This window comes from Mus pahari, chromosome 20, assembly GCF_900095145.1.
Source record: "Mus pahari chromosome 20, PAHARI_EIJ_v1.1, whole genome shotgun sequence".
Classification (NCBI taxonomy): Eukaryota; Metazoa; Chordata; class Mammalia; order Rodentia; family Muridae; genus Mus; species Mus pahari.
In genome coordinates this window covers 50,357,562-50,378,351 of record NC_034609.1, presented here as the reverse complement: position 1 = coordinate 50,378,351, position 20,790 = coordinate 50,357,562, and the positions used below count along the sequence as shown (strand labels likewise).

Genomic DNA, 20,790 nt, shown 5'->3' with positions numbered 1-20,790 from the left:
TGCAGATACATGCAGCTGTGTAATCCTAGAACACACAGGTGTGTAGGGTGCAGATACATGCAGCTGCGGAGCCCTAGAATAGATGTTGTGTAGGGTGCAGATACATGCGCTGTGGAGCCCTAGAACAGATTGTGTGTAAGATTCATATACATGCAGCTGTGGAGCCCTAGAGCAGATGGTATGTAGGGTGCAGATACATGCAGCTGTGAAGCCCTAGAATAGATGTGTAGGGTGCAGATACATCCCAGACCTTTCAGAGAAAATGGGAGGAAGGAAGCCAATGAAGGAACTCACAGTATGATAGGATTTAAGAACAAATGAGGGTGACAGTTTACACTTATAACAAGAAGCAGAAACAATAGGAAGGGTAGCAAAGGCAACTAACTGTAGATTTAGTTCACCTTTCAAATATAAGATGAAGATGTTAAAAGAACACATCAAATGCAGAATGCTGGAAGTCCTCTATTATAAAACACCTATTTCCTAAAGAGGTTTTATGCAACACAACTGAGCAACCTACTATGCACCCACACTTCTGTGCTCACCATGTAATCATACATAATTAAGACTCTTTATGGAGCAGAAAAATGATGGTCTGTCTGTGGGAACTGCAGTCTGGATGGGAATGTCCCCCAGAAACCATGAGATGCAATTGAGGCTCACCAGCACTGCTAGAAAGCGTTAGAACCTTCTAGAAACAGAGAGTATAGGAAGGAAGCCAGGTCACTAAGGAGTGAGCCCTCAAAGGGTAATATCAGACCCTAACCCCATATTCTCTTTTAGTTTACTTCCTGGCAGTTACAAAGCATTCACTGAACTCCTGCCATCGTTCACAGTGAGACCCACAGGCCTGATCAGCAAGATGAGGTAACTGTGAACTGGATCCATGAGCTGGAATAAATAATCTGATCAGTTATGGACACTGGTTATCTTTGGTGCTTGTCAGTGACAGAAATCTCACTCTCATGGAAGGCAATAAACTGATAAATAATTGAAAATCAAGAGAAAAAATTAAAAACAAAATGACTTTGACTTTTAGAGATGTTTTCATCCTTTAAAATATCATCCCACAGAGACCATTAGTTACATCTAGAAGTGGAGGAAGTTACAACATCAAAGGCTTTCATTCACCCAGTGATTGGGACTGACTCAGTGGTTCTGAGTCAGAAGAGGTGTCACGAGCTGCCAGAAGAGCCTAATAGGATCAAATAAAGCGGGATACGAACCTACTCCCAATGTTCAAAAATATTGTTCTAAGAACTATAAATAAGCAAACATATTGTCAAGAAAAGCAAACGAGATCTATGCCAAGTGCAGCAGAGAAAGAAGTTTTATCTGCAGGATTTCAAAGAGACAGGGTAATCCACAGTATATGTAGGATAGGAATTAAGGAAAAAAGGATTGAGCACCAGATGCAACAGAAGACAAAACCAAAAAGATACTTTGTATATTCACTATTGTACAGTGTATACTGAAACACTTTCAGGTAGTTGTATGTGTGTGTAACAACATATGTCATAAAGGATTGAGAACTAGATGCAACAAAAGATGGAAACAAAAATTATATAGTGTATACTTAAACACTACATGTAGCTGTGTGTGTGTATGTGTAACAACACATTTCTTATTGTCATTGAAAAAGACTTTCTTATCTCTGATTTAAATAATAGTTCTTTAACATAGCCATGACAACACTAACATCACAGATTTTCAGGTATAAAGAGACCTATAGAGTAGAGTCTCATAAAAAAGGAGATCAAGTCAGGCGCTCAAAGTCAAGAAAACTTTAATCATTAAAGACAAGAAGTGATGGAAAAGTGGTTGTGCAGTGGAGAAACCTTTGAGGCATGAATGGTAATCTGTGAATGTACAGCAGACGTGGAAGGCGAGAGAACGTTTTGTAGAAGGGTCCAGTTCCATATGACCTGCCTCTAATTTCAAAAGCAACTTCTGAAGAAACCTATGGTTCATCTCAGGAATACATGTCAAGGCATGGAGACACGACATGTGACCTGAATCTCACCAGGTCAGTCTGTCCTAAGGGGGACCAGAATGGTCTACAATGTTTCTTGGGCTATTGGGCTGTTGATTACACACAGTGCAATTATCTTCATATATTCTACTCACACTCAGCGTAAAGCATCTTTACATTATATATGTTAAGATGCTCGTGTGTGTGTGTGTGTGTGTGTGTGTGTGTGTTTTAACTTAAGCACTATGAGACTAGACTGTAGCTTCATGGAAGGGGACATACTAAGCATATACAAGACCACTAAAGCAACAAGCAAAAGTACTTCACACAGACAAAAATAAAAGCGAGACCCTAATATTCATTTTACCTACAAATGGCTTGGAAAAACTGATGCCAGCCAGGAAGTGCAAAGGTACATTCAAATCAAGTTTTCTGGAAGTGTGGCAATTAAAGATTAAAGATGTTTTTGCCATGTATGTGCTGTCAGCCACTGTATGTTTCCAGACATGATTCTTTTCTTAGATTTAAAGACTGTCTTTGTCAGGGTTTCTATTCCTGCACAAACATCATGACCAAGAAGCAAGTTGGGGAGGAAAGGGTTTATTTGACTTACACTTCCATACTGCTGTTCATTACCAAGGAAGTCAGGACTGGAACTTAAGCAAGTCAGGAAGCAGGAGCTGGTGCAGAAGCCATGAAGGGATGTTCTTTCCTGACTTGCTTCCACTGGCTTGCTCAGCCTGCTCTCTTATAGAACCAAGACTACCAGTCCAGAGATGGCACCACCCACAAGGGACCTCCCCCCTTAATCACAAATTGAGACAATGTCTTATAGCTAGATCTCATGGAGGCATTTCCCCAACTGAAGCTCCTTTCTCTGTGATAACTCCAGCCTGTATCAAGTTGACACAAAACTAGCCAGTGCAAAGACCTAAGCTACAGTTGTGTCTTACACACATATTTGCTAGTGTTTTAACTCATTGAGCCTGTTGCCTAACGATAATTTTCCTTTGGGACTGCATGTTTTAAAAGCCTGTGATCTTCAAATGTCCTTCAAACAACACAATGTCCATAGCCTTAGTGGGGAGGAGGCAGCACCATGTAGACATCTTTCAGTGCTTCCTGGGCACCAACAGCACAGTACCCTGATAAGACTGCAATATAACTTAGAAGACTTACAACGGGATAATCATAGATGACCGGCTGCCATCTGGTGAAGCACTGGCCACCTCCGCCTTACCTGTATGCTTTGAAGGCTAGTATGTCTTGGTTGTAAAATGTGTTAAATGTATTTTATTCACTTTTATAGATGAGACAAGTGACCAGGCAAATATGAAAATGTTCTACAATCTAAATTGCCTATGTTGATTGCTGGTTGTGAAACGGAAACCTCAAAAATGAAGCACACTTCTTTGTGATACCAAATCATCACTAGGAAAAGATATTTTTTTTTTCCTCCTTGTGGTATTTAAACGTCATCCTTTGGAACGAACAACGTGATGCAGGCAGCTAGCTGCCATCGCCTGACAGCCTGTCTTATCCTTATCTGCTAAATCGCTCATTAGGTTTGGCAATTTTCACCTGCTCCCCCAAAATTTGTATTTCATCAGGAAACGGGCATCAACCTGCTCTCACCATCTCTATAGCAAGCTCCCAGCAGCCTTTTGTTAACACAGCGCCCCTCTCCCCTACACCTTGACCATGCAATCACTCTATGTACAATCCACTATTTTTAAAATGTCAGTTTGGTTCCCACCATGGGAGGCCAGCCTAGCTTCAACGAAGCATTAGTATTGGAGGAAGTGTGTTATATAAGCCCATAATACAGCATTAAGCACACCCAACAATAATTAACCTGGTTCTACACTCAAAAGCAGAACCCATAAACCATAGGAGTTTACTTCTCTAAAATGCTCATCTCAAGGAGTATCTCAAGAAGGTACGGGTTAAGATATGAGGCACCGAAGCCCTCTTTCCATTGGGTCAGATCATCCAACCCTTGCTATAGGCCTGGAAGGAGAACACTCGATTTATAAACAAAGAATGTCGGAGGCACAGTAACCAGAGTGGAGAGAAGCTAAGAGTGGAGAGAAGCTAAGAACTGGTCACCCTGAGCCTGTGAACATGGTGGCATTTGGGATGGATCGATACGGGTTGGGCAAAAATCACCAAAGATATAAAACAAAATGCCTGATACCCTATAAAACAACTTCTGATGGAATACTGGTTTTCATTATGCAGAAGTAAAATATTCACTACCAACCCTGCAATTAGCTAGAAAATTACAATAATTACAGCAATTTTGTATCCCATCTCCAGTCCAATTAATAGATATATGACCTTGTCAACATGTAATAATCAGACTGCATCCACAACAGGGCTGTGGATGCTGAATGGAGCTTACTCAGTGAGAAGGCAATTATTTGAAATTCCGGGAGTAGCATTTGTATGCCCTGCTCTATTTTAACAGCTCAAAGCAAATACAATAGGATAAAATCTGTAGTTTCAATATATATTTAAATCAGATCCAAAAAAAAATAACATGTTAATATCAGCTAACTGTTAAAAGGCTAGATGGCTAAGCCAAAGAGTCTTAGTCTTCTCTATCTTTGAACAAATCTTTGAGTAGATCTCAATATTCTTAGATAAGGAAAAAGCCGAGATCAAAAGGGAAAGGCAGAACAGCCAGACAGCTAAGCCTTGAAGGTACTTACTGCATGAGCCTGGAGATATGAACACAATCTCAAAACTCACATAAAGGTGACAGAGAAAATAAGCTTCAGGTCCTCTGACCTCTGTATATGTGCTATGACACATGTACCCACATGCAACCAGCATTCACATGAGAACACAGTAAGAGTTAAAAAAAAAAAAAAAAAACTTAGGAAAAGGGCAAAAAAGGGAATTTACTTTTATGGCATAATCTTTTAATAAATATCACTTCTCCTTTAAATTTTAAAAATTATCAAATTAGTGATGCCTTAAAAGTTAAAAAACATTTCAGAAAAAATAATAATTTTAAGACTCAATAAAGTTTTAAAATAGTTAACAATATAAAGATTTAAAAGTTACTAAGATACAATGTAACTAATCAGATACTTTGCCAAACATTTTACAGCAGCACTGTTTCCAAAAGCTGAGACATCAACAAGGCACACAGCATTTACTGGAATCTCCCTTTGACTTCTAGCACAGATATGAAAAACTCAATTCTGGGAAAAAAAGCTATGTTGCCCGGACTCCAAAGACAGGTACCTGCCCCCTGCTGTCTGGAAATTTAAGAAATCCTTGAGCATGTAAAAACAAATAAACAAATACCCCAGAGCTATCTGAACCTCTCCTATCCTTGAACATTTCCTGGAGGAGACAGTTCACCTCTGCAAGTATGCATCTCTTAGTTCCTCCTGTAAGAGCTCCTGGCCAGCAGGATGACAGAGACCAATATGACCAGCAGTACTGTCAGGACTGCATGGCAGATCTCGATTTTCGTGCTATGGGTTTCAGTCTGAACTCTTGCTATATTTAGTTACGCAGTATATTTGGGCCATGGGCTAGACTCCTCTTCATATTTCAGAGTAACTTGTTTATTACACTCATTAAGGTCTAGGAATTCTTTTAAAATGTTGTGAACAGAAACCTGTGTGTGCCATTGCACAAGGGTGCACATGCCACAGGACCTGAGTGGCGGTCTGAGGACAACTCACAGGAGTCAGTGTGTTCTTTCCACTGTCTCGGGGCTGGGATTCAGGCTTTGGTGGCATGCTCCTTTACCCACTGAGCCATCTCGGGTACTCTCAGTTTCTAGGAAACTGGCATTTGAGGGTAAGACAATCCCTGAAGCTCTGAGCTTCTCAGTATTGGCTCTATTGATTTCTGTGCACGTGTGTGTGTGTGCGTGTGTGTGTGTGTGTGTGTGGTATCTTCACTCTTTTTATATTTGGATTTTTACTTGTTTTCATTATATGCACATTTTATTCATGCTGGTGAGAGAGTCTGGGGCCTGAAGTAAGCTAGGAACATGACATACCAGAAAGTTATATTCCCAGCCATGATCTACAGATCAGGGTAGTAAACACAACATGGGAGGAATTTAAGGGCTGGAAGATGGACAGGAGTACTGTGCACTGCTTCTTCTGGGCTGACATGGTCATCACACTCATGAGCCCCTGCAGCTATGACTACTTGCACAAGACCTGTGGAAGATCAAGTCCACAAGACTGGTCAATATTCCAGCAGCCAGCATGAATTGGATTCAGTGGGTTAGAGAAGGAGATGGGGAGAGGAAGGAGTGGGAAAGAGGTGACAGGATGGGAGAGGGAAAGGAAGAAAGAGGAATGGAAAGGGAGAGGAAGGATCAAGGAACATGACTACAGGAGGATACTGAGGCTGAAGGGTGAGTAGGACTGGAGACGAGAGAGACCTAGGATGCATATTACTGGATGCACTGTAAACAACATCCAAGTGTCAAAGAACATCTGAGATGGTCTTAAAAAGTAAATAAACAAAAGAAAGAAACAAGATTTGGTGGGGAACTGAGGATGTCGGCGAGCAGTAAAGAGTTTGACATTTGTCTTTTCATTTCATTTCATTTTCTGTAGAGATCTCCTTTATTTTATGCTGGGCCTCTGAGAGAATTATAAGCATTTTTATCTTTTCACTCTTTGAATCTTGGGTGCTTAGCATTGGACTCGGGTTCAAGTTGCCTGCATATTTTAAACTTCCAGCTGACTACATAGATAAAAAGCGAGGAGCAAACAAGGGAAGAGGTATATGCAGCTTACAAACCAGCGGAACCAAGTTATTGAAATGTGACAGACCTCACCAGTGAGGAGGAAGGAAGGAATCAGAGTACATCAGAGGAGAATAAAATACACATTCTAAATAATCACCCATGTTGTATTTTAGATAATATATAATCAACCCTAAAAAAGAATTTGCCATCAGAAGACTCTCAGTCAGTAAAACCACACCAAGTACTCTATCTGAAGTAACTGAGGGGATCTTAAGCAGAAACGCCTAAAGATAAGTAAATGAGCTTTAAACTTATTTCTTTGTGGAAGGAATGTGGTGTGACAGGTTCCCATTATGGATACAATTCATAGTGTTCCTGCCTCAGCCCCTGGACAGCAGGATTACAGGTGTAAGCCACCACCATTCCTTACCTAAGTTATAAATAACCTTAACAACACCTTGTTAATGTTAACTGCAGCTCAGCTCTGAAATTTTACAAACAAGTATTATTTATAGCAAAAAATATTTAACTTTTCCAAGTAAACTGTCCAGAATTGGTTATGGAATTCTTCAAACAAATATCCCGAGACTGACGGTCCCTGGCACATGACACATCATAGACTGTGTCCCTAACTTTCTTTGAGGTTTGAATTCCCTCTCTCCCAAAACCATCACAGACAACTTTGGTGCCAAGGCCTCTTCTTTGCTAGTGTTCTCGTGAAATACATGCACGGTGTGTCTTGGCTACAGTGGGGTGGACTATGAGAAGCTTTTAGTTATTTCTATTTATAAAGAAATTGCAGAGTAGCATACCTGCAATCTATCTTTATTTACCCTTAGTGAGCAATCAAACGCCTCTACTATAGACAAAACCAAACCCATCTATGAACAGGTTCATAACTGCTGGCTTCTTGTGTAAAAGATACTGGCCCAGGTTCAAACTGTAACCAATGTCCGATAAACACAAAGAATTCCATTTGTAGGCGCAAAGACAGATAAAAGAAGCTAGGGTACCTGGGAATTAGGATGAAAGGTGCAGAATACAGAAGACTCTCACTTACTTGCCCGAAGGACTGAAGGCGTGACCTCAATTTCACTTGTGGCTTGATAAGGCTGAAAAGCAGAAACATTGTTGGTGCCCAGCTCACTGCCGAATAGCTCTGGACTCTGGGTTCCCGTGGAGCTGGCGCTGGTACCATCTCCTCCATGGTGGGGATCCTGCTCATCAAACACTGCTACCAGCTGGAAATGACAGGGAAAAAAAAATGGCACTTGTGAATGAAGGCATCAAAATCACTACCAAATACTCCACCATGCTGAGACAAACCTAGGAGAAAATACTGACAGCCATGTATCCAAGAATGCTAGCTTTTCACCACAGTGAAACATTGTTTCCCTGAGGCCTGATGCTCCATTCACACATTTCCAGGAAGTGAGTTTCATATCTAAAATTTCACAGGTAAAAATACAGTGAGACACAGTGACATCCCAGAATGCTGGGGTAGGAGTTAGTTTAAATCTTTTTTTACACAGATAAGCTACTAAGTATAAAGACGGTCCATAGGAGATCCATGTACATGCATATATATCATACATGTTTACTTTGCCTTCTTTTGTTGTCCCACCCCTAAGGGTCTCAAATCACCCAGGCTAGCCTATAACACTTGCTGAGCCCAGGGATGTCTTTCATTTCCCATTCCTCAGTCCTGGTTTACAAAACTAATCCACCACATCCTGTGATGTGAAGACTGAACCAGACCCCCTTCCTAGATGCTAAATAGATGCTCTACCAACTGAGCTATATTCCCAGCATCGTAAGTGTGTGTGTGTGTGTGTGTGTGTATCCATATTTGAATGCACACATTTATGCTGCTCTTCACATATGAGGAAGAGGATATTTTAAAATGTATTCCTGTCTCATCATTACTGTATAAAACTTAAGAAAGGCCAATGAAATGAGTCACTTAGGGGCATGAGTTTGAAGAAGAGAGGAGGGAGGATGGGAGCAGACAAGGCAATAGGAGGGAAAGGACACGCTTCTGAATAGCTTTGCGCGTCAGAGGCAGAGTTGTGATTCGTTAGCTAAAACACAAACAACTAACTGAAATCAGTTATCCGGCAGGATAGCGACAGCAAGGCAGCGACTTTGAGGAAGTAGCAATAACATAAGTAATCCCAAGCATTCTGCAAACGAGTACATGACCACACTGATTGGGACAAAGCAGAAACCATCTAGGTTCGCTGTGAAAAGACACGATTTCTCCTGTTTAAAATAAAGCTAAATACAAAGAATGGCTATACACACGCTATTCCAGGGAATCGATTTGCTTCGTGTGTGCCCATAGTCTAGCAACTCCCACTCTGCTCACAAATGCACAGATCAGGAATGAACAAAAACGTGAAAATATTTTGGATGGCAAAAGCCAATATTTTCACTGTCAGAAACAGCAGTTGCCGAAAGGGAGACGCTGGAATGAGCTTTGTGGTGTTAGACTGGAACTGGGGCTCAGCAGAAACTCATGGCTCCCGTGAGTAAGCCACCCCCAGCAACACTACTTCATCACTGAGAACACCCCCATAGGTTCCAAGAGAATATCTACACTACCCTGGATGAATAGGCCAATCACTAGATGTGGGCCATTAATCAATAGCACTGCAAGTACTAGATGTATTAGGCCATAGCTGAACATTAAACTTTCCTATAGAACATAATATACTCTACAATAATGACAAAATGTACCATACATAATTTATTGCTGTGATTGTACATGACAGGCAATGCAGTAGTTTCTTTCACACCAACAAAGGCAAAACCATTATGCTACGATCTCACTGAGATAATGAAAATTCCTACATTTACTGTGGTCTGATGGGAAGCCAGTTAGAAAGATCATACGGTGGTGCACAGCTACAGGTGGCCGGACATACAGAGAGATGGTGTATATGAGTGCTTCAGATAAATCTCCTAGCTCTAGCCGAAGAGGTCCCAGTATTAAAAAGCAATAGCATCCCAGAATCAATGAACACACTTCATATCCAGATCTAGAATTCTAATGTCATTCTCTAATAAGGCAAGGCAACTTGAAAAATAGCTGATTGAAAGTAGAACAGTGAAACACACATTGAGTATGGAATGCCTAGCAATGGGAACCAAAATGGAGGAGTTAGAGAAAGGACTGTAGGAGCTGAAGAGGTTTGCAACCCCACAGAAGAACAATATCACTAACCAGACTCCCCCACCCCCATCCCCCCAGAGCTCCCAGGGACTAAACCACCAACCAAAGAGTACACATGGAGGGACCCATGGCTCCAGCTGCATATGTAGCAGAGGATGGCATTGTTTGCCATCAATAGGAGGAGAGGCCCTTGGTCCTGTGAAGGCTCAATGCCCCAGCATAGGGGAATGCCAGAGCAGGGAGGCAGGAGTGGATGGTGGGTGGTGGAGCACCCTCATAGAAGCAAGGGAGTGGGAGGATGAAATAGGAGGTTTGTAGAAGGGAAACCAGGAAAGGGGATAACATTTGAAAACACATAAAATAGCCAATAAAAAATGAATATGCATACATACATGCATGCATACATACATACAAACAGAATACCTAGCAGTGCTAAGAGTGAGGAAGTGTTCGAAAGACAAAAAAAAAAATAAAAGTACATCAAAAGGAAGCAGATACAACCTAAATTCCCTCTGTCCCCTACAACCAAAGCTGGGATAACTTAGGACCAGGGGATCATATTACAAAGCAAATAACACATCTGTGGATCTGTGGTGGCATAAACAATGGTGGAAAGCTGAGAGGTGTCTTCTACTGTAGTATCCAAATAATAAAGACAAGACTGGGGCTGGGGCATGGCTCATTTGTAGGTGGCTTCCCTAGGATGCTCAGTACCCCTTCTTTCATTCCCAGACATAGTGGCAAAATCCTGTCATCCCAGTACTTTGGAGGTAAAGGCAGGAAAATCAGAAGTTCAAGGTCATCCTTGACTATGCAGCAAGCTGGAGACTGGTCTGGGCTATAGGAGTCTCTATCTCACAAATAAATAGATAGATAAATGAATGGATAAATACAAACAAGTAAGAAACAATATCGATATAAGTTATTATTAGGGACATTCATAGAAATAATTGTCACAGAAGATCTACCAAGACATGCCAATGTTATAGGATGAAAAGATAAAGAGAAGCAGAATAACTGGCTGTCTCAAAAGGCCTATCTCCCGATGCTTCATCCTTGGCTACAGAGCAAGTTGAGGGCCAACCTGGGCTATATGAGACCCAGTCTAAAATAAATAAATAAATAAATAAATAATAGATAGATAGATAGATAGATAGATAGATAGATAGATAGATAGATAGATAACAGTGAATGAATAAGAGATACTGGAAATGAAGTTATCATTAGGAAATCCATAGAAATAATTCTTAGAGACAAAACCTACTAATGGATGCCTAACTTGATGGTGAGAATAAAAAGAGACACCATATGTTTGCCTGTCTCAAGAGGCTTCCCATATTATATGTCTCAACCAAAAGAAGAAGGGGAAGCTACCTTTGCCATGGAGAGGGTTGACAGGCACAGCTCTCCATACATAAAATCAGCAATGATCAGAACATCACCCCTGAGAAGGACAGAAGGCCATTTGTGTGGCTGTTGTTCCTGCCAATCCTGTCACTTTAACCTAATCATAGCATATCAGGTAAATCTAAGTTGAAGGACATTTGTTTGGTGAAACAAAGATTACCCTGATTCAGAGCACGATAGTCAAGAAAATCAGGAAAGACTGACAAAATCACATAAAAGGGAAATCACAGTAAAACAAGAGGTACATGTGATGGGAAGCTCTGCTGGATATAGGACCCAAAAAGGCAAAATTTAAACAAACTTTGAAAACCAGCTGACATGTGAGCTTAAGGTGGGTTTATATTGACCATAACTGCCTCTGATTATAGATGACACAGACTTTAAGGAGCTGACAAAGGGATCTGGAAACATCGGGTCGCTATTTCCCAACTTCTATGAAATTTATAATTATCTCAAATGAAAGTTTCCAACTGTTAGTTGTAGTTGCAAAATACTACAAAAGGTATCACTGGTTCTTCTCAGAACTAGCACAGTTCTTTGAGCACTGCCAAGGTGTCCATCAACTCAGTAGCTTTCCAGGTGTGGAAGAACCAGGGCTGTGGCTGAAAGGAACCACCATGTCCTGTTGAGGTATTCTGCTATTAAAAGACATAGGGGTACCTTCACAAAAATATGAGCAGCATTTCCTCATTTCCTAGACAGCTTTACCATCTTAAACAAATACCTGCTTCTACCCTCTTGTCACAGAGACACACAGAGAAACAGGAAGCAGGGACCTCTGCTGTGAAGCAATGAGCTGATTAATCCAGTGGGATGTCACATGCAAAGGCGGATGAGACCTTGGGCCTCTCAACCTGGTAATAAAACAATGGGAAAAGTATCCTTGAGAGCTAAAAAATAATACAAAGAAAGTGTTTGTAGGTGGACTCCCAAGTTTTCACATTGTAATTAAGTCTTGTCTTCTTGGTGTGACTGGTAGCTCCCTCTTCACCTGAAGCACAGAAGTCCCCTGACAACAAAGATCAGGGTACTCTTTCTGAAAATAGATTCTTCCAGAGCTATACTCCTAATGACATACCTGCCCTGACTCTGCTCTGGTAACAAGAGAGCAGCATAAAGAACACATGAAGAGATGAGCATGGCTCTGTCTAAACTAAACTTTATTTATAAAAATAGGCAGCAGACACAGTTTGGTACATGGTGACGTCTTCATGACTCTCCACACAAGGGATTCCTGTCTTTCTGCTGCCATTCAAGTGTAAAGTTTCTCCAAAATAAGGACAGTCAAAGCTACAATTGTAACCCTGATAAGCTAACAACACACACTTCGAATTGTTCATCAGAACATAGGATTTCCTACATTGATTTAAATATCATATCCTACACAAGCTGTGTGGCTTAATATGCATTTTGAAGCTATCAGTTTTTGACATTTTGATGTTTAATTGGAGATAATTAAAATTCAAGTTTGTTATTAACCATGGGATATTTTCTCAAGAATCTAGTCCTTTCTACAGAGCGAAAATGGAGATGGAAAATTACAAACAAGTCTCCAAATGCCAAATATGGAAGTGCTTATATATGTATATTAGTTTCAATAATTATCTCCAGCATTTTGAGAAAACACAAGATTAAGAAATCTGGACTGTGTCGTGAATAAATGCTATGTGAATCACAGTGGCAGAATCACAGTTGGTGATTTGCAATGTGCCAATAACACACAATTTTAAAGCTTTCTTTTAAACCAAAATTTAAGTGCCAGGTGCAGAAATGAAGCAATTTTGTGTTAAATTGGGAAGGATTTATAATTTTAGAAAAGCTACTCCACAAGAATACATATAGAAACACAGCAAAAGAAAACGAGACCTCCACAAAAAAAATCACAGATTAAAAATCCCTGCATGCCCTTCAAAGAGTAAAAGAAATGTAGTTTTAAGTTTCTAAGACATGACTCAACTATGCGTTTTAGCAGTTGGAATCTTCCCAGTCCATGAACTAGATCATTCTTTAAGATTCACTTTGAAGCTTGTTCTTTAGTTATGCTTGTCTGGCGTGGGGGTGAGGACAAGCATACAGATATCCTCATGAGTCGAGAAGAAGGTGCTAGATCTCCTGGATGTGGCCATGAATATCCTGGTATGGACATTAGGCGCTAAACTGGGGTCCTCTGCAAGAGCGGTGCCTATTCGTAACTACGGAGTCATCTCTCCAACCCTGCAGTGACTGTTCTTAACTAACCATCTCTCCAGTTCCAAAGGTTATTACTTAATAGTTACTAGCTAATCTCTCTTCTGTTCCTTGCATCTGATAAGCATGATGGGGAAAAGAATCTGGTTAATTATGGGATACGCTACGTGTAAATACACCTTACTCAATGCCACACATTCCCTACCAGAACCTAGTAAATATACATCACACGTGCCTGCAAACTACTCTGATGAGTAAAATTATAGAGTGGCCAAAGTGGAGTGGCTAAATCCAGAACTACATTTAAGAGGAGCTTAGGCTTCTTTAGAGGGTGGCTGGTGCATTATGGGCCTTCACTTATCTCCAAATGCTTCCTTATTGGAAGTGGGAAACAGGATAAGAGTTACAATAACAATGGGCTCACACCAAAACTATCATGTCCGCATCTCTCATAGTGGTGGGTGTTAAGTTACTTGCCATGACCAATAAACAGGATTATGAACAGGATTCAGGTTAGTGACCAGAAAACACAGAGCTAACTAATCCAGGTGATATTAAAATCCTCATCCAATCAAAGGAGAATGAAATGATAAAAGATCTCCCAACTTTAGTTGAAGCTCTGTGATGATGGATAGAGATGCTGACCACTTGCTTTTAAGATGAAGAGTAAGAGCCTTGAGCCAATAAATGCTAACAGCATGAAGGGGCAAGAAAGAAATGCCCCACAAGCACCAGTGAGGGCTGTAGCTCTACTGACCCTGTGAAGACTTTCTCCATCTATAATTGCATGTGAGTAAGCACACACACACACACACACACACACACACAGCCTCTGGCGTATAGTGATCTTCCACAGTAGGAAGAAGAAACTAATGGTGACCCACCAAGCATATAACTAGTAGTCCTCACTTAGTTATATCATGGTAGTATATATACATTGTAAATACAAAAGACTAATGAAAAACCCAATTGGTGTGGTTTGAGTTGTCACACAAATACGAAGGGTTTTCTTTTAAAGGCTCACAAAAAAGAAGGCCACAATCCCGTCAGCATCTCCTCCTGTGTCTGGGATCTGACTTACAAGCCCATGACACAACAGGATGCTCTATGCAGAAACCCAGAAGTGTGGTGATGTGAAGCAGTCTACACTCCCATCTCTTACAGCATACTCCATCTAGAGACCAGCATGATGATGACCCCATGCAGAACCATACCCCCATCTCTTACACCACTGGGTCCAGTTGTAAATAACAGACACATGAAGGAAAGGAGTCTCTTACCAGTCGTCCAAGGTACAACGGAAACAATTTCTGGCAGAAATAATCCTCCTGCCAATTAGAGAACCCCCAAATAAGAGTATCAGAACAACCAGGGAACCACACAAAAGGCTAAACTTGTGACTTTTATTCAATCTCAACAACTTATATTTCCTCTATGAACAAGACTATGGACCATGCTTCCAGTCAAAACATTTCTTCCCTCCTTGTAACTTAAGTGTAGGAAGAAGTTCTATGACTTTTCTATACCTCTATATCTTTAGCCTACATTCTTTACTCATTTGCAACATGTGCAATACAATGTACCCTTTACCTTTGTAATCTGATTCCCTACAGAAAATTCTCTATACTTCAGTGTGTAGCAAAACATTGTTATTTACCCTTTCTAATACTTTGAACAATATAACTTCAAAGGCAGACAAAATCATATAAATATACAGCTGTCTTGAGAAGACCAGATGCATATACGGTATCTATTGTCCTTCCCCTGAGTCTGTCTGAGTCTTTTCTCTCCTTACTACAGTTTCAATCTGTATGAAAGTCTTTTCTTAAAGATTTCAGAAACATTACATCATTTTCCTAACAAACTCCACTCTGCTTCACACTAGCTCAACTGAAATTCTCTTCTTGATAAAAAGTGGTTACTTTAGCTTTCCCTCAGTTGAGGTTCTCTGAAAGAACTCCCCAGGCTGTCTCGTCTGCCTGTAAGTGACTATCTCTCTTTCAAGAGATTATAAAACTAAAGCCATGATCCTTAGGAAGACTTGCTTTATTCCTTTACTTCTTAAGCTAGTGAAGATCCCTGAGCCCATCTGTTTCACTGTCCAGGGGCACTTCCCTTCTTGTTGGAGGCTGCACTTGGCAGGCTGTGCCGGATCAGAGGTCTTTGAGGGTACAAGTGACTTCCATCTATGTCTGGAAACTCAGAGTATATACAGTCTATCCAGGAACATATATAAAGGAGATGTCACAAAAATTACCTGCCAGTTTAGTCTTAGTCACTCTAAAACTTTGTTGTTTTTTATTTTGGTTTCTTTTGGGGGGTGGGGGTAGGGCAATTAATGCTCAAACACTGTCTGCCCCAAATTAGAAATGTGAAAAAATCACTTAGTTCCACATTTTGGAGACTGGTTAACCAAGTTGGATTTTTTTTGTTGTTGTTGTATTTAAAAAAAAAAAAAAAAAAAAGTGAACGAAGCTGTTGTTGAGTCGGTCACAAGAACAAAGTCACAGAAACCCTCAACTCTGTGTCAGGCCTGGGATGAAGCAACAGAGGTCAGCAGCGCATCATCCTGCACTTAATACAAGACAGCACTTTCAGTGCAGAAACCAGCCTGTTTCCAAGGCAACCTGCCACATCTATGGGGAACTCACTTGGGAGTCGGTAAATCCTGGGAGTGCAGAGTTCACTGTTTGAACAAGACACCCACTGGCAACTTAGCTCCCTCTAAAAGCATGACCAGAAAATAAAGAGAAGTTTAACTGCTTCAAAGGATAAAGGAGATTCACACGACTCTATTAAGATGTGGAGATGGGCAGATAAAACGAAAACGGGCGACCTAAGATGAAAAAGAAAAATTGGTTTATTTTCAAGTTCAAAGGTACCAATCGTGGGGAGTGGGTGGCAAGCCTGTCCTACCAGTGTTCGGGAGGCTGAAGCAGGAGTATAGTCAAGTACAGATAAGCCATTACAATCAGATCCAGTCTCACCCACCCCCACCCCGAATGGTACCAGATGAAGCAGGAGTATAGTCAAGTACAGATAAGCCATTACAATCAGATCTAGTCTCACCCTCCCCCCCACCCCCACCCCATGAACGGCACCAGAACATACAGACTATGCAGAGTCCTCACTGAAAGTTGGAGATAACACATACTGAACGGTCAGTGTGCACACTGACAACCAGGAGCCAATATTAGCAAAAGATCCAAGGTCAATCAATTTGTTTTATAAAAATCTAAGCCCCGTGTTACCTTACAAAAGGACTATCAGATTAATTTGCATACAAAAGGAAAGAGAAGAGGGTGGGCGGGTTTTAAATATCCAGTGGGGCACAGCCGGGAAGCTTCCAACATTTTCTGAAGTGTTTGTTGCTCTGTTCATTGTTTTAGCATCTTCTGCAGGATAGATGAAGATGTCCTTGACATTAGCTTAAATTATCTCTGGTGTACAGTACCATGCTGATTAAATTAGGCTCATTTTAATCATCTGGCAGGTGTATTCTAAAAGCAACCAAATAATAAAAAATGTTAATCAACTCTTCATTAGCACAACCCGTTTAGCAGTACTTTAAAAGGTAAACACACTGTAAATACTAATTGTGTGCCAACCCTCCCTCCCACACCTATATGAAAACAATAGCATACCAGCATCCCATGTATGTGGTGGGTAAAAACAGAAGAACAATAGCACATGGCATCACATACATGTAATGGGTAAGAAAGTAAAGGCAATAACATACAAACATCCCCTGTAGGTGGTAAAAACAAAAACCAATAGCTTACAATGACTCCATCCAGCCCACGAGTCACTTACAGCCTTTTGTTACAATGCAAAACTCCTTAGGAGTAAATACCACAGAACTTAGTGGGTTTACCTAAGGAAAAAATTTCAGAAACTACATTTTTAAAGGAAACTGATTCTGAGGAAAACAGGCCTCAACCTTGCCTAACGTCTGGAAGAAAATGTCCCAGAAGATATCCTGGGACAGGTGAGGCACAGTTTCTTTCCCTGAAGTGAGTGAGGGGCAAGAAGGTGACCCACCAACTGTGTGGGCCTGAACATTTTCACTACCAATCTGGCCTCAGTACTTGGGTCTGGAATTAGTGATGAGAAACTGCTTGGGTTGCTTCCTGCAAGCAACAAGTGCACACAGGACCTTAGTAAGCTACTATTTATTCGAAAGGAAGTTTCAGGCCTGAGAGTCTGGTCAGAAGGTGGCAACAGCCCTGGGGATGGCAGTTAAGCCATATACTCTATATTCCAAAGACCAAAAGGCACACCATCTTGTAGGCATTTTTTTTCTATGGAGGGTTTCAAGGGGTGCAAAGGACCAGAAGAGGAAAAATGCTTATAGCGGGCTACACCAATAATGAAGAAGTCACCAGAGCCCAGATTAATAGGAAAGCAGTGGAGTGAAAAGACAATTAAAATGTATAATTATGGAAATACAGAGCCCAGACTTATTTAAAGGATTTGGCATGTGTGGTGTGGGTAGTACCACAGAGGTGGGAATTGCAAAAGGGGGTTGGTCTCCCAGTAGGAGGGACAGGCAGGAGGGAAGTCCAAGGACACACCAGTGACTAAGCAATCAGCTTATAGAAACACTAAGGGAAAATTATCATAATTCTCAGATATGAGAAGAAAAAGAAGCCTCTCAGCCTGGAGTCTGACTGAAGACCCTGCCAGCTAAAATTCAGTCATTCCAGCACAATTAACCCTAGTTGTGAAGACTGTCAACACGGAGACTGTGGGTCTATTATACAAAACTGTTTTCAAAGAAATGTTTACCTATTAGCCAAGTAAGCTGCAGGCCTAAATATGTAGGACCCACCAGACAGGGCCTTTATTTGCCCTTAAATGTTTTCTAGGTATCTCCCAAACAAAACTGTGAATTTTGTTTATATGAGGTGAACTAAAGCTCCGTGAAACGCTCTACATGAACGAGGTTGAAATGTCACAACCAGTGAGATGGTTCAGTGGGTAAGAGAGTGTGCTGGGTAAGCACGAAGACATGAGTTCAAATCCCCCGGAACCATGTAAAAACCTAGGAGTGACTGTATGCATCTGTAATACCAGAACCAAAGCAGCAAGCTTCTACTCAATGAGAGCACCTGTCTTAAATAAGGAAGGCAGAACATAACAGAAGAAAATACACAAAGACTTTCTATGGTCACCACAAACCCAGGCATAGGGTCTGACACACATACGTATGCATGGTACGTGCATAAATATATGCACTAAAAATTACTTTCAAGTGAAATAAAACATTATCCTGGACTGTCCTTAGCACCCTTAAGAACCCTTCATTGTCCACCTCTGGGTGTGACCTAACATTCTTGTGATCAGGGAAATCCTCTACAATACACAGATTCTCTAGCTCCAGCCAACCTAAAGAGAAGAAAGACAGTGTCTGGGGCCTATTGTAGATATTGCCAAATCTTGCTGTGTCTTGTCTAGCTAATGTTCTCACCGATGTATTTTTTTTTTTAAACAAATGACAATTTATATCTTCATCTATTACTATAAAGACTCCCTTAAGTGATTGCTATATTGGAATATGGCATTTAGGATAATTTATATCTGTCTCCCCAGGCCAGGGTCAATAAATACTTGGTTCCTCTGGGGTTATGGATGTGTTTTTCCTATGGTGTCCCTTGAGATATCCTAACTTCACGCCTGCAGGTGAATGCCTGCATTCTGTACTACCACAAGAATTACTGGGAGTTCAAAGCCCATTTGTTACATAGCAAGAATCTTTAGAAACAAAACAAAAACCAACCAACAAGTATTGACCTTAAAAGGAAAAGAAATAGCAGCTTAAAATGTTGTAAAGTGTTCACTGAATATCACAACCCTGATCTCAAAATTAGCATTGAGCTTGCCTAAAAAAAAAAAAAAAAAAAAAAAAAACAATATGAGCAAGTCTGATATAAACAAGCCATTAAACCCGGAACCTTCTTCCCTCAGGAAACGACACTGTTGGTAAATGGCTGCTGCTTCAGAACTGACCTCACTCAAATGTGTCAGACAGTAAAATACATTTAAGAAAGTGTCAATTCACAAAAGGAACAGTCACATCAGAAATGGGGATCTCATACTTCGTAGGACAGAGGGACAAACAGCGTACCACATAGCAGAGCTGTGGCATCTTACCTGCAGCGTTACTCATGAAGCAGGATCTGAAGGGGCCCAGGGACTTTAATACATAGCCAAGGCTATACCACCATTTACAGAACTGTTCACTGAATGAACTCTAAGGTTAGGGCTGAAGAGGTGGCACAATCAGGAAAGAGTTTGCCATGCAACCCTGAAGCCCTGAGTTATATTTCTATGACCCAAGTATGATAAGCCAGACATGTTGGAGCACATTTGGAATGTCAGAACTAAGGAGACAAAGACAAGCAGATCCCTGGTGGCCAATGGCTACTCAGCCTAGACTACTGGGGAACCCCAGACTGAAAGAACCTAAGTTTAAGTGAAAAAAACAAAAAAAAACAAAACAAACAAACAAACAAAAAAAAAACATACAGTTGTCAGTGCCCAGGACAGCACTCACAGGTGCCCTCTGGCCTCCATTATACTATGATACGGTAAGACTGTATGTGACTAAGTCCCTCAGACCCCGCTTGGTGGTAGCGTTACCAGGTTGTTGGGAAAAATCACCTCCAATGCCAGGTCACCTGTTCAGAGGTAGCTTGGCATTCTCTTCCATGCTCTGAGAAGCTGGACCTGTAATGTCACTGACCTGGTGTCTACTACAGGTGGCAGGGTACATCAAACACAAGTAAAAAGCAATGTGAAGTAATGTGGGAGCAAGCTGTGTTGAGAATGGAGAGTCACGTGGACTTGTGTGGAGCACGAGGAAGCTGTAGGCAGAGTGACAGGAAGAGCTAGCTAGTCAGGAGTGTCACGGAGGTGATGGGAGTCACAAGGGTCAGCTTTCAGGCAGGCCCACACAAAGGCAAGATGAGCATTTCCCCAGCAGGGCATGGAGGAGCCAAGGAAGAAAGAAGGCTGAATATCTACTCCCTTTACACTGAGAAAATGGGTACAATGGCTCTCCTAAACTGGAAATATCACCATGACTTTTAAGTCATGGCACAGGCATAGAAGGCCTTATCCATAGCAACAAAACCAAATGGCTCCGAAAGAATAAAGTTTTCTTGATAAACGCGCTTGTAAGCACATGAAGAGCAGCTTCGTAAGAAACACCTTTAGTACAAAACCAAACCTGGACACATGGTTCTTTACAGTCACTTGTAGTGTTAGGGTTCAAAATACCTTCCTGCATGAGTACCAGTGTTTTCACTGCATCTG

General features: G+C 41.1%; 1 protein-coding gene across 12 annotated transcripts in view; it reads right to left on the bottom strand.

Annotated features, from left to right (window-relative positions):
* Pard3 (par-3 family cell polarity regulator) overlaps nucleotides 1-20,790 on the bottom strand; it is a 557,497-nt gene that overhangs the window by 339,122 nt on the left and 197,585 nt on the right. For all 12 annotated transcript variants that reach the window (XM_021220703.2, XM_021220690.2, XM_021220693.2 and 9 more), the window contains exon 3: nucleotides 7,765-7,945. In XM_021220703.2, the coding sequence (XP_021076362.1) occupies nucleotides 7,765-7,945 (181 nt within the window). The remainder of the gene's footprint in view (nucleotides 1-7,764; nucleotides 7,946-20,790) is intronic.